Genomic DNA, 14,412 nt, shown 5'->3' on the forward strand with positions numbered 1-14,412 from the left:
TAAAGTGGTATATTTTTATTCCACAATGGAAAATACAGTGATAAATGGAATTATGTCAAAGGAATGATACCTTGGGATACCTAAAAAAAAAGTAACATTCACTGTTTAAACACAGAAAACTTTTCCTATGACTTAGTTACACACCACAAAGTCTAAAACAATTCTGACAAAAATAAAAACATCCCTTGATAGAAAGTGGCTAGTGCTTTATAGATTCAGATGACTAAAGATGTATCAATGTACTAAGTATACAAAACGCCTTATAATATTTGTGGATCATGGCATAAATGAATGGTACTATGTTTGTTAAATGTCAAATGTGAAAGTACACAGGCAGCTGACTGCACTGAAACATGTAAGTGCAAAATCCTAATGAACTGCAAATAAGATGAATGCAAATTGCACACAGCATTACAGGCACAGGAAAAACACTTAACAGATAATATGAGACTTCTCACACAATATTCTATGACATCTTTTTAATAATGATATAGCAACATATTCACTGATGTTTTTATTCACAGATCACTTTCCACTTTTATCTGTCTCCATCTTTTCATCAAGATCTTCCTTTTTGTCCTTTTTGCCATCTCCAGCTGTAAAATAAATTACACATTGTGACAAAAATTCTGTAAATCTTCAAAATCTGCACCTAAAATCAGTACTACATACAGGGTATACACAAAAGAATGGTGCAGTTTCATTTTTGGACATGTTGGAAAGCTGGTTGTTACCCCAACTGAATACCAATTATGACGATTACATTCTACAACTGGACGGAGCTCCCCCCCATTTTCACAGGAATGTACAAGTGCTTCTCAATCAGACGTGCTGCTGCAAATGGAGACAACAACCTTCTCCCTTGGCCACCCCGTTCGCCAGATTTTACACCGTGCGATTTCTTTCTATGGGGGTTCATTAAAGACAGCGTTTATGTACCACCATTGCCCACGTCCATCCATGAACTTCGTGATCGGATAACGCATGCACTGCAGGCCATTACAGTGGACAGGCTACACTGGGTCTGGGACGAGTTTGATTACCGTGTGGATGTGTGTCGTGTGACCCAGGGTGCACACATTGAAGGATTGTAATTAACGCATGAGATACTTGGACAGTTGCCGGCACTGACGGTGTATGTTGTGCCCGTGTAAGGCGAGAAATAAATTTTTTATTAACTTTTGAAGCTGCGCCATTCTTTTGAGTATACCCTGTACTTTAAGTAGACCACAGGCTAACCATTTCAAACAGTTTTCAATAGGTATTACATAATCTCAATAATTTCAGATATACATACTGTCAACACAAGGTACAAGTATCAGCTTCATAGACCAACTGCCAACCCCTCATGCTTTTAGAAGAGTGAATATTACACAAGCATAAAAAATTTCAACAGTCTAACATCCAGTCTCATAAATAAATGGGGGCAGTTTAAAACAGCATCAAAAAGATACTTAATGTACAGAAAGAATAACAGTATAAACTACACGTTTACCTTCAGAATCATTGCCTTCTCCAGTGCTATTGTCACGCCTACGTTTACGATTAAATCTTCCACGAGTAAACTTTGGAGGTGGTAATGGATCCATTCCCAGCACTTTGTGTATTTGACGGAAGGCAATCAATCGGAGTGCATGCTGAAAAAGGAAAGAAAAAAAAATGTTTCAATAAAATCCCTTCCTCTCAGTTCACTGGTAACCCAAAGACTGAAATTCCATTAAAAATTCTGGCAGTGAACAAAGAACACTTGAGACTGAATAGTACAGGAGGGCAAAATTAAAATGCACCTGTGCTGAAGCAGTTATGTCCTCCCGTTGTTGAGGCAGCATGTTCCCTGCAGCATCTGATGGATCCTTTTCACAGGGATCCAGAAGACCTGGACCACCTGGCAATAAAATACCAGAAGCCAGTGCTTCCATAATCCGACGTAGCGCATCCCCTGGACTCAGTGGCTGCGCAGCTGAACTGATGACTTTCTCTACAAGCAGTTCCATTGCCTGCAATATATTAATAAGTATGAAGCTATCAATGCTACAATAACCAAAGAGGCTGTTTTCTAAGGGGGAAGGATGCACAATATGTAACTGTGCAAAGGACTGAATGAAAACACGCCCTCTTTTCACAATATTCTTCATGATAAGCTAATATGTACAGTTACATTACTCAGGGACTAAAAATAAATAACAAAATATTGTACACTACACTGTTACATGAATAATATTACAAGTTATATTGCTGAGGTTTCACATCAGGAAGATAGTGTATTACCAACCCTACAGTGATCACATCACGTTGTATAGTTTACTTGGGAAACGTATATTTAGTGAAATGTACAATTCCTAAATATTTCCATCCTATATTTTAGTTTCTTACCCAGCTATTAAGAGGTGCCCAGGTGGGAACTCGCTGACACAGATCTCGAAGGATTCGTATCACCATCACACAACTCTGCAGTCCAGTTGCCCTAGCCTGTGATGGACAATGAGTACATGAATCTACCATGTTAAGAAACTCACACCACACATTTTAGACTTGAACTTTATGGAGACTTTTACCTAACGTTCGTCCTACAACTGATAACGTTTAAACCGATGTGCATGCTAAACCACAAACCCCATGATTCACACTTATTTATAAAAAAAACTTGGCAGTCAATAAAATTTAAACTCCCAAACTAACAAACTGCAAACATACTGCTAATTACTGTTGTTTCTTTGCCTTGATATTTAATAACTAAATTGAAAAGTCTAACATGCACAGTCCTTGCGATAAGTAAGGACGAACTGCGGTATGTATTTACAGCACAAAGGAACTCCAAACCCAATAGAGAGATAATGCCCTGGGAACAAAGAGGTTTCGCTTTGCGAGCGTTTATTTGCTAACTTTCCAGCCTCATGTATCTCACGCCGACAGTAATGATGAAAAATCAGATCCAGTAGCAGAGTACATAAAACTATTCTCAAATATTTATCCCAGCTACAATTTTAATTACTTCCAAAAACCTTAACTGTACTACCTATTACTGCAAACAGAAATCATACAAGAGAATGAAAATGTGTGGTAGTAATGAACTGTATACTGATAGAAGATACTTCTAAGTAGATGTAGTTAATATCTTATATTAATCATAACATATTGATAAAGTAAACAGCAAGTTTCTGATTTTGCATTAAGTTATAACAAAAATGTGCTTAAGGCATAGGTGAGGAATAATGGCAACACAATGTGTCTTGTTCAGGTGCTGTAATGGTATCTCCAGTACAGTAAGCCATTTATTTTACTTAACCAGTATGTCATATATTACAACACTTAATTCATTAACTTTCTTCAACTTTTGAAGTTACCTTATGCCTATTTCAAATATTTATTAAAACCCAGTGGTAACTGGTATGTACCACATTCTTTAACAATAAACTATTCTACATTTAGTATGTATTTAGCATAAACAGTGATTATTTCCTTAAACAGCAATGACCAACTGATTTTTGCGATGGAAAAATGTTTTCTTTAGGGTAAGGATTGAATTTAAACATTAATTACATGAGTGTCAGCTTCAAAGGGTTAATGAGAACCATTTGAATTCTACATGAAACAGGTACTGATTAAGCTCATGACTTCCTGCACCAACATATCAACACACACTGAAGTTGCCACCTTGTATTTCCATCATCCTTCAAGTGAAAACTAACTACGTTAAACTTCACAGACACAAGGCTGAAAAGTATATTTTTTTTTCTATTTGGTTTTCTTTTGTCTTGATTTAAACATAAAGGAGGAATTCCTTCAAACCTGGAACCACTTGGCATGCCTCAAAGCTGCCAGGGCATCCAAACATTTCTGCTTGTCGAGCACGTCTGGCGGATCCTTGGTTGCCTGCGCCTGACTCACAGACACTGAGTCTAGGGTCGGGGAAGAAAGACGGAAAAACAGCCGATCAGACAAAATTACAAAGGGTGTTTGACCATTGCGGTTTAACACACCTCACCATAGCAGTAAATAAAACAGTTTCAAGTCTAGGGAGTAGGTCACAGAAACAAGACTGAAGAGATTACACAATAGGAATGAAATGATGACCACCTGCTGCTGACGTCACTGGGAAGCTGTAGGTCTGTTAACTTGAAAACACAAACAACACACAATTTTGAACTGAACGTGGATAATAGAAATAGAAGCAAACATTGGAAAAAATAATATAACACATTAAGAAATTGATTTTAGCGTAATTACCAAACCAAACAAATTTCTCTCTGGGTTATATCAGGTAAAATTTAACACATGCTCACTACTATCTCTACCACCTTCATTCAATTCTCAAATCTTACAATTACTACCTTAAAGTTAAAAATATATTACAATTACAAATAAAGAATCACTGCAACCAAGAGATTGGTTATGACCTAAACCCAGTAGCTATGAAACTGTTTTTTCCCGCATGGTCAAAAATCCTTCCCGTTTGTCACAGCGTTCAACGATCCCCCTTCTCGGTGGCTGTAAAGTCGACAGGATACCTAGAAACCTTAGCAGTAAGACAACAGGCTCATGAAAAGAACAAACATTATCAGTGACAAAATTCATCAACCTCAAATATCAAGTAAGAAAGAATAGGAGCATAATCTCAAAATGAACTATCATCCTACCTAAGTATGCACTTAAGGTTTTAGAATTTTATCCTTTTCTTGGCCTGGAATATGCTAGCCTGTCTCTCATACAAACAATCCATGCACCAGGCTAGCATGTTAGGAGAATATCATCCCAGGGGCCACAATGATTTATCTCTCCTTGGAATCATTAAAACACTTCACTAAAATGATTGCTAAGTTAAATCTTTGAACTGGAGAGGAAACTATAGATCTGTTTTTGAAAAACACTATCTGGGCAGCACAAGAAAGCCAAATGCAAATGTATGCTAAACAAGCCTTCATGCCGCACCACCTTGCAATGGGCCCCTGGTTCGCTATCTCTATGATACCTGCATTGCCGATGAGGACTCTTTTTCGTTTTCTTACCACCACTTCCATCCAGAGGAGTCAGCAACTGCTCACGCATAATTGGTGATGTTAGTGTGATGGTAACAGTGATATGTGGCTCTTTCACTCCCATCACGATAACGGCTGCTTCTTCAAGTTTTCGGTGAACCTTGTATGTGTCTTCAGGAGCAACAACCTTCAACATGAATTACATCAAACCTCTCCAGCATACAGCAATCTCATTATTACAGTATGTCTCCAATCCTTACGAAATCAAGTTAGCCCTTCAACGCGGAAATTTAAATACCGCGCTTATACCGCTGTCGTGCTCGCTCTGCGGTGGTTTTGATTGGATGGCCATTTAAATTTTGCTCTAAAACACATTATTTATCATAACGTTTGAACTATATGAGGTATAATTATGAATTTTTCACTGAAATCCTCTTAAAGGTACATCAGTCTAAATGATTACTTGCCAAAATTCTGTGTTTACATATGAAGATACAACGAAAGATAAAATCCATGTAGTGCACTTCATTCTGCAAGTTATGAAAGCAGATATGCAGTGTTGCCACCCAGTTTGAAAAATTTCATTTGAAAAAAAAATGGATTTGTCCACATTTTAAATTAAAACTTAATTATTTCAGGAAAGTGGTGAGAAAATAATGTGCAGTGAAAACAGTTAAAGGTAAACAAGACTCTTCATGCATTAAAAAACGTAAATTCAGTAACAGTTATATGAATAGAGCAGACTTGTGATAACTTGAAAGACACAGGAAAAACAAAGCACCAGAGAAGCCAGAATATTCAACACCGCAAATATGGGAGAAAAGTGGGAATGAGATAAAGCAAAAAAAGTGGAAAATAAAATGATGAATGAGGGAGAAGAAAGAAGGTAAAATAGAAATCATTCTCAACTGAATTTCAATAAGCTTGGTAGTACTGGAAGCATGCCATAAAAGCTACATTTAAACAAAATACCCATCAACTATGAAAGTGTCATACCTGGAGTTGCTTTGGAAGATTCTCAACCACTTTATTGAGCAACGACCGAGTGGGCTTCTCTGCACACAATACGACGAGATTCACTGCTGTATCACCATGCAGGAGTAGACCTTTGGCCAATACCCCCACACGCATTACACCCTTCAGTACACGTGGTACCTGACTGTCATCCTTATCCCGATGGAATGAGAATCTGTAATCAATGTGAAACCATTAAGTGCCTGAAAAGGAGATAAGCAGTTATTCGCCCGTGTGACTAACATCACCTCCCACAGTTTAATGATCATCCACATCTTACAAATACCAAAACTCTTCATACAAACTTCAAATTACCAATACAAAGGTGGGCGGCACAGGCAGATCAGGCATAAATTTTGTCGACATATGAACAACAAAGTGGAATGTCTTAACAAGAAAAAAAAAAGATGGATTTTGTCCAACTTAATTAACACTGAAAGGAATTGCAAGAAATGTAAAACTGTTCAATGTTTAAGCCATACTTCTTGCAAACTTCCATTGAAATAATAATGCACGGTGCGCCACATACCTCTACATCAGCAATGGTACATTCATTTACTATTAATGAACTTTTAAGACAGCACTTATCATAAATAGTTTATAGTCAGTGAGTCTAGTGCAGTGTTCTGCAACCTTTTTCCACCTACACCCTGATACATGATACATGATGAGATGCCACAAAATCCTGCCTCGCATAAGGGGGGGGTTTTATGAATCAATATATGACCATAAATATGAATCACATAAAATCCTTGCCCCATATAAGTTCAAGCATATGAAAACAAAACACAACACATGCTGAATAAAACTATAGATGACAAAACAAGCGTGCGTGCGTGCGTGCATGCACACATCAGAATTCTTAATTACAAAATATACAGACTTTTTCTAACTATAACACACAAATGTACAATTTCACACAAAAAAACTGTGGCACATCTGAAGCCTTACAGTGGCATATCAATGTCAGATCTGGCACTACTATGCCACTTTAACCCACTCCTATATTCCTTCTCTTTCCTTTCCCTCTTGTGCTGTCCTTGAACCATTAAGAAATGGCCGAGTATTATTGGAAACAAAGGGCAATTACACTACGGCAGGAGACGTCTTAATGTCTTAACTATGAGAACAAATCAGCAAAAACTGATATACTTACAGATTCCCATCACGGCCATCTTCCTTCTTTTCTTCTTTAACTGTATCTGGTTTAACCTTCTCTATGGGTTCAGTTTTAATGGTTGGTGTAGATGGTACTGGACCTTGGCCTGCAGGCTTAACTGCAGGTGAGTTTCCAGCAATTATCTTGGTTCCAACAGCAGGTTTCATTCCAGGAATAGGTTTACCTGAATACAGATACTTCAACTAGGTTAAGTAGTACTTATTATGGAAATTATCAACTTTTAGCAACATTTAAGAGATGTTATATCTCTTTTCCTTGACAAGTTGCTCAGGTACAATAATAGGGAACAAATGATTTTCTTCAGTTATTCATCGAAGCGAGCTAGGTATGTCATCACTGCAACTCATCGTATGTAATTTCATTAAACATATTACAAAATTCGTACACACCTGCTGTTCCACTTTTAACAGGTGGATTTACAACCTTGGTTCCCACACCTACTACAGGTTTAGCCCCTGCACCAACTACAGGCTTAGCAGCAGTTGCCTGTTTCGCCGCAGCAGTAGCCAAGTCAGCCAAATGGTCCGACACAAACTTCAGTGCCTTCTCAGTGTGCGATACTATACGCTGAACAGCTTGTAGTTCATCTTCTTTTGGATATATTTCAGCATGTCGAGCAATTACATGTCGGTCATCACTCGAATCAGGACGGCGTACAGGCTGGGGGAAAAACTGCAAGATACAATGAATGAAGACGACTTAAATTCACAATGTATACATTACCCACAACTATCTCATTCCAGGAGCATAACCTACTATACCATATGTCAAATCCTCGTAGACAAACACTCGGCTTCCTGTTTTCTTCTTTCTGTTAGGCTGTGAACTCACGTCATGCAGAGGAAACATATCACGTATAAAGCAATTTTAATTTCATATTCAATTTAAATAAATGTCTAATGTCAAAATCAGACACTGTCAAAGTCGGATAATTATTTTTATGTCCGCTCAAAAGCTTTCTTCGTGTGTTAATAAAGCATAAAATTAAATGTCAAGATCTGACTGTACTGGCATATACCCTTTATTTTTCCAACTTGGGAGAGAAAGTTATAAAACCAATACCAGACATTCTAGTTTCAATCACAGTTGCTCAGATTCACAATGTAGGGAACAAAATGTTTCTTCAGTCATCGATCAAAGCGAGCTAGGTGTATCATCACTGCAACTGTTTGTAGTAAATATACAGATGTCTTAATGGTATAGTGAAACAGGAATATTTCTTAATTTAACTACCCTACTTATTTGTCTCTCTCTTACTTTATTTCTTCAATGTTACTAACAAATCAGTGCAACCTAAACAAAAGCATGTCACACAAATGATGTAAATGAGATGCAATTTGTTTGAAAACGTTTCTTTTTAATCTAACTGAAGATCACCACTGTAAATGTACATTAACTTCTTTCTTCAAGTTTAAGAGCATTTGCTAGACAACCATTGTTACATTTCTGTGATAAAAAATTCTTTCCTTCCAATATCATCAAGTACAAAGGCATTCCTCCGCCATTCCAATGCGACTAAAATGATAATACGAGTACCATGACCACCACCAAGATAATCACACCAAATTACGCATGAACTTGCATAATAAATACAATGCCACAAAGGAAACGGGCATTTGTCTGCCGGACCACAACTCGCGCACATATAAAGAGAAACTCACCATAAGTGGTGGCACACCTGGTCCAAAAGGTCTAGGTGGTGGTGGTGGTAAGCCTCGAGGATCTCTTCCGTAACGACGGTACCATTCGAAGTACTCCACTTCCTCTTCATATCGACGGCGCTCCTCCCAGTACATCCTTTCTTCCTCTTCCATCATCCTGCACATTAACGAAATAAACTATGTAAGCAACATACCGCACCATAAGATCATAAACAAATAAGCAGCAAACAGAAGTTAAACAACAGGGTAGATGGGGATTATGCAGCAAAGAATTATAATTTAGCTCATTTTTCATGACAATATCATCTTCACAGCAACACACTTCCTGCTACACTGCACAAAATCCTTGAAACTATGTCATTTATTTTAAACTGGCATAAAAAAATTCAACAAGTTGCCATTACTTTGTGTTTATAGTCACACCAAACTCTCTTATGTCATTTGCCCTTCATCTACTTATAACGTAGTCTATTTGCCAAAGAGAACGCTGTATTGTAACATTATATGAAATAAGACCAGCCTGAACATGTCCACTGCATAACGCAAAGGGAGACGCGCTTCTGAGGTATTGGTAACGTTAATGAAACCCACTCACTTCTTCAGACAGTGTTCAATGCAAAGCCCAGAGATATATATATATATAGGTACAGGTTAATTAACTAAACATTCTTTAGTCTGTCTGCACCTTACACATGATTACAAATAATAATATATGTAAACTGATTCCAAGAGAATCCTAGAGATCTCATCTTTATTCAAGCACAAATTATTATAGGTAAACACGCATACGCTTCACACCTTTCCTCATCACGGCGTCTCCAGTACTCATCCCTCATCTGCTGCCTCCTCAGTTTCTCTTCCTGAAGCTTCCGCTGCCGTAGAGAGGGTTTCACATCCACAACCAATTCTGGATTCACCTTTTTCTTGTACTGAAGCCGGTGACGACGACCTTTCATGTGCATTTCCTTTGCGTTTGGGTCATTAAATCGGCATTCACACAATTTGCAGTTAAAACTGATTACTTTACCTAATGGGATTAATAAGAACATTTTTACTGTAAAAATATCAACGCAAATCAAACATAACAAAAGAGATGGAATTATACAAACTCTTGTTACATCGCTCTTCCGACACAATGTGAACTAAATGTAAGCATCGTAACTAAAAATCAAAAACCTACACACAAGTAAAAATTCAGTCAATATACGAGAGAATTAACCAAATACTGTTGGTGTGATACACTCTGGAAAGGACTTACGATCAAACTTTTAAAATCTCACCCTGATGATCAAGTCACTAAGCATCTCTAAAACGATAGTGTACTATATGTGGCACAACATCCCAGAACACAGCCATCCTCACTTTCTCATTCTCATACGATTTTATCGAACCTTTAACAGTCCTAGTTTACGTGAAGGAACATATAAATCACAATAACCCAACTCACCTTCATCATTCTTAATTTCCTCAATATAATCCTGACCTACTGGTTGGACATCTTTATCACTAAGAGTGAGTTCCGAGTCAGACATGGCAGGCTCTTCCTTAACGTCAGATTTCACTTCAGTAGGCTCATTTTTAATTCCTGTAGCTGCTGTTCCCACTGTTCCTAGAGATCCAGCTGCAACAAGCAGCACATTAAACATACATCCCATGCAAACTACAGGGTGGGTGGGAATTAAGTAGGTATTAAATAATCGCTATACATGGGAAATACAGAGGTTATAACCATTTCTCATGCCTACTTACTTTCCACCCACACTGTATACAATTTTTATAAATAATAGGAAAAGTTTTTTTGCTAATTTAACAACATACTCAAAATCATGTTGACAAATTCCAACACTAGTCTCTATTTATATTTACACTGCAGATCCTTTACGATGAAGCACACAAAATCTGTTTAGCAAAATACCAGAGGCACAGAGAGAGAGAGAGAGAGGGGGGGGGGGGGAGTAATGTAACACATGTGGGATGGGCACATGTATAGTCATTAATAACAATGCCACCCCTCTGCCCACATCAGTCATCACCCGCACGTTACTGTGCCAACACTAGCGAGTGAAACGTCGATGCTCGAGTAAGTGGAGGGTGCACATGATGGGTTCCAAAAACATTATAGTGTCTAAAAACATGAGCAGTAGTCCAGTGGTTTGTCACATGAACCAATTACTAATCTGATGGATAAGAGCAAAATTTGGTAGAGGCCTGGTCTCCTCTCTCTCTCTCCCCCCCATTTTAATGGTTGTCACCTGCAGATGCAGTGTAATTACAATATTAGGAATTGCATTCTCACAAGACCAGCAGGTTATGTGTGACAGGATGCACAGTGATCGGAAATCACTAAAACACTAAAAAAATTATTTTTGAACTTAAAATTTTTTATAACCCTGGCTGTACTTAAGGAAAAATTAATTTAAAGACTTTGATGCAGCTTATGACTTTTTCTTTTTCCTTCTTAAAAGTAGGGCATGGCTTATATTTACATAAATGCAGTAACCGACCATTTACGCAAAGAGAAGTGGTTACCAAGGGAGGTTCATTAACAGAGTGTACACTTCTCACAGACATTGCTACATCAATGTTTTACCTGCAACAAAATTAATCTTAGGTGCTGCAGTAACAGTTTTCTTGGCAGCCCCTGGTATTGCAGGTTTTGCTGCAGTGGCTGTCACAGTTTTTACAGGGGTAGTAGTGGATGCTGTTGTACCTGTTGTTGTCTTAATTCCACCACCCACAACCACAGGTTCTGTTGATGGTATTGGCTTTCCAAGCTTAGTGTGCAGCTTCACCACCTGAACAAAATAAAAAAATTAGTGATGTTGAAGTATCAACAGAAATTATGAAATGACAAAGTGCGATAGATATTGTTCCACAAATTCACAGAGATCATTCTAATCCTTATTTACACAACACACAGCCCTCTTCCTGAGCCCAGTATCCGATTATCTCCCAGTATTAGTAAAAAGCTCTGAAAAACACAACTTCTATCAGTCATTCCTCTGCCAAGCATTTCCATCTTCTTTTTCTGGTATAATCAGTTTCATCAATCCTGTCATTATTCAACTCCCGTCCAAGAATTGGTCGTTTCATATTTTCTTGGGACCTCAATTTTGTTTTCCCATTAGCTGTTAATAAATGCAAATTTTTATATTAATCGCCCTGAAACGTTGGTTAACATCGACCAGACTACACAGTGCAACAACCCAGAAGACAGAAATCTTCATACTCATCGCCCTGATGACGGAGGCAGTATGACCTCTGAAACGTTGGTTAATATCGACCAGACTACACAGCGCAACAACCCAGAAGACGGAAATCTTCATACTCTGATGACGGAGGCAGTATGACCTCTGAAACGTTGGTTAACTTCGACCAGACTACACAGCGCAACAACCCAGAAGACAGAAATCTTCATACTCACCGCTGTGAGAACTTCAAATCTTACAAATTTTGATAGCCTTTCATCTTGCATTTTCATTTAAAACTGCATACACAGCAAATTCTAAAACCTTATTAAATATAAACATACATAACCTCCATTAAAAAAAAACCACATCAAAGTTTAACTTTACACATTGCTTTATATTACTTTCACCTGTGCTACCATACAAATATACGCACAATAGGACATATTTTATGACTTGCGATGGATACCCAGAGACATGAAAGATATTAACTATGACACAAGTTAAAAAAAGTTCAATCATAAAGTGATGCAGCCATTAGACAGCTTGGAGAACTTCTAATATGGGTGATAAAATGAGCAAATAAGATGAATGGGAAATAGATACGGAACAAATGAGGGAACGCAACAGATACAAATTGGCCAAAGGAATGGGGTAATGGATTAAAAAAAGGAAAGAAATTGATCTGCCTCAAACATCAGCGTGCCTTTTTCCAGATAATTAACCTACGAGTTATTACCTTTTGATGTTTGGCCCCACGGATATGTGCAGCATAGGCATCTGAGCCGGTACAAGTCACATCACACAACTCACAGCGAAGAGCATTGCCTCCTCGAGCTGCTGGAGCCGACCCCAGTTTCAACGCAGATTCCTTTTTCTTATGCTTCTGGCCTTCCAGATGTTCACGATAAGTCTGAGGAAAACATCAAATAAAGAAAACTGAAATAAAGTGTCCAGTTATCAAATAAGTCAAATTGGATAAAATTTGTGTTCAATTTGAACATTTCAAATCCAGAATAAACAATGTTTTACCTGTGGGCCTGCACAACTGATCTTGCAAACATCACAGTAATGAAGTTGCTGCGGTTTAGGAGGTTGCTTTGGTTTCATAGTTTTCATGCCACCAGGAATTGGACCCTTCTTGTATCCTTGCCAAGAGCCAGTTGATTTTGCAGCGCCTGTATTTGCAGTAGCCGCAGTAGCTGCTCCAGTTGCAGCTCCAGTTTGTGCTTGCTGTGCCACATACATGGTGGCAGCACTATACAATGCCGCGTCATATCCTGAATATGTCGTATTGGCAGCTGCTATATAGGAACATGTTAAAAGCATTTCTTTTGAAATTTCTAAACTTGATTTTCATTAACAATGTTGCAAACAAACATGACAAATAGACCAAATGGTAAGGGAAAGCAACAAATAAATTATTACTATCATGCTGGTAAATTCGGCTATTGTAACATGGCGCTAATTTCTTTGTTGGAACACTAATTGTGACATAGAAACAAACTGTGTTACAACTTATCCCTGAATAGTGCTTTTGTACCGTGTATATAAACAGTGTATTCATAAAAATTCTTCAAGTGTGCTATATATATGAAACCAAAATTTCTAGAAACTAACAATGCTATCATCGTAAGATTTGAGGTTTTCACAGCGGAGAGTATGAAGATTTCTGTCTTCTGGGTTGTTGCGCTGCGTAGTCTGGTCGATGTTAACCAACGTTTCAGAGGTCATATTCATCGCCCTGATGATGGAGGCAGTATGATCTCTGAAACGTTGGTTAACATCGACCAGACTGCGCAGCGCAACAACTCAGAAGACGGAAATATTCAATGCTATCATCATTATCAAACAAACACCATAGAATTAAATAGTAAAAAGAACTAATGCTAATAATAAATGAGACCGTATATGTGCAAAGTGCAAAAGTTGGGAAAACCAAGATCAGCAACTCTTTAACCTCTTCCGCAGTGTACACAGTGTATTTATTCAAAACCATACCTCCACTTTGATGTCACAGTAGAAAAAATAAAATAAGTTGTACAATACTCAAACTGAAATAATCTTTATTACAAACAAATCCCGAGTGATTTTTAAGTAAGATTACACTATGCAGCCGAATGAAATTGGGGGAACCCATTACACATCTTCCTTCACATGGTAACCTGCTTGAACTGTACCTTGATCTCCCTTATGGAATTGTTTCCACTGTTCTGAACATATTCAAAATTTCCTATCTCAGGCAATGTCTCCACAAATCTAAAATCTCTCTTTTTCATTGTGATGCTTAGTATTTTGGGGGATCCTGGCCAAAACCTTCATTATATTCACAGACTAAAAGTTTTATATTTCAAACTGCTTGAAGTTTTGATTCCATCATGCAGATTACAGCT

General features: G+C 37.8%; 1 protein-coding gene across 8 annotated transcripts in view; it reads right to left on the bottom strand.

Moving 5' to 3' along the window:
• Zn72D (Zinc-finger protein 72D) overlaps window positions 1–14,412 on the bottom strand; it is a 22,580-nt gene continuing 8,168 nt past the window's right edge. For 3 of the 8 annotated variants that reach the window (XM_087344897.1, XM_087344892.1, XM_087344898.1), the window contains 15 exons: window positions 13,052–13,333; window positions 12,759–12,932; window positions 11,422–11,626; window positions 10,279–10,452; window positions 9,630–9,858; window positions 8,832–8,988; window positions 7,560–7,842; window positions 7,147–7,333; window positions 5,973–6,165; window positions 5,007–5,163; window positions 3,790–3,899; window positions 2,374–2,469; window positions 1,788–1,997; window positions 1,496–1,637; window positions 1–596 (listed from right to left, as the gene is read on the bottom strand). In XM_087344897.1, coding sequence (XP_087201023.1) covers window positions 526–596; window positions 1,496–1,637; window positions 1,788–1,997; window positions 2,374–2,469; window positions 3,790–3,899; window positions 5,007–5,163; window positions 5,973–6,165; window positions 7,147–7,333; window positions 7,560–7,842; window positions 8,832–8,988; window positions 9,630–9,858; window positions 10,279–10,452; window positions 11,422–11,626; window positions 12,759–12,932; window positions 13,052–13,333 — 2,670 coding nt within the window. In that variant the 3' untranslated portion in view covers window positions 1–525. Of the gene's footprint in view, window positions 597–1,495; window positions 1,638–1,787; window positions 1,998–2,373; window positions 2,470–3,789; window positions 3,900–5,006; window positions 5,164–5,972; window positions 6,166–7,146; window positions 7,334–7,559; window positions 7,843–8,831; window positions 8,989–9,629; window positions 9,859–10,278; window positions 10,453–11,421; window positions 11,627–12,758; window positions 12,933–13,051; window positions 13,334–14,412 lie in introns of those variants that run through there. The other 5 variants (XM_087344895.1, XM_087344893.1, XM_087344896.1 and 2 more) reach the window with 5 other exon arrangements.

Source organism: Zootermopsis nevadensis, unplaced genomic scaffold (assembly GCF_977971745.1).
Source record: "Zootermopsis nevadensis isolate Lab colony 2312 unplaced genomic scaffold, Znev_1.0 Znev_ptg000008l, whole genome shotgun sequence".
In the NCBI taxonomy this organism is placed as follows: Eukaryota; Metazoa; Arthropoda; class Insecta; order Blattodea; family Termopsidae; genus Zootermopsis; species Zootermopsis nevadensis.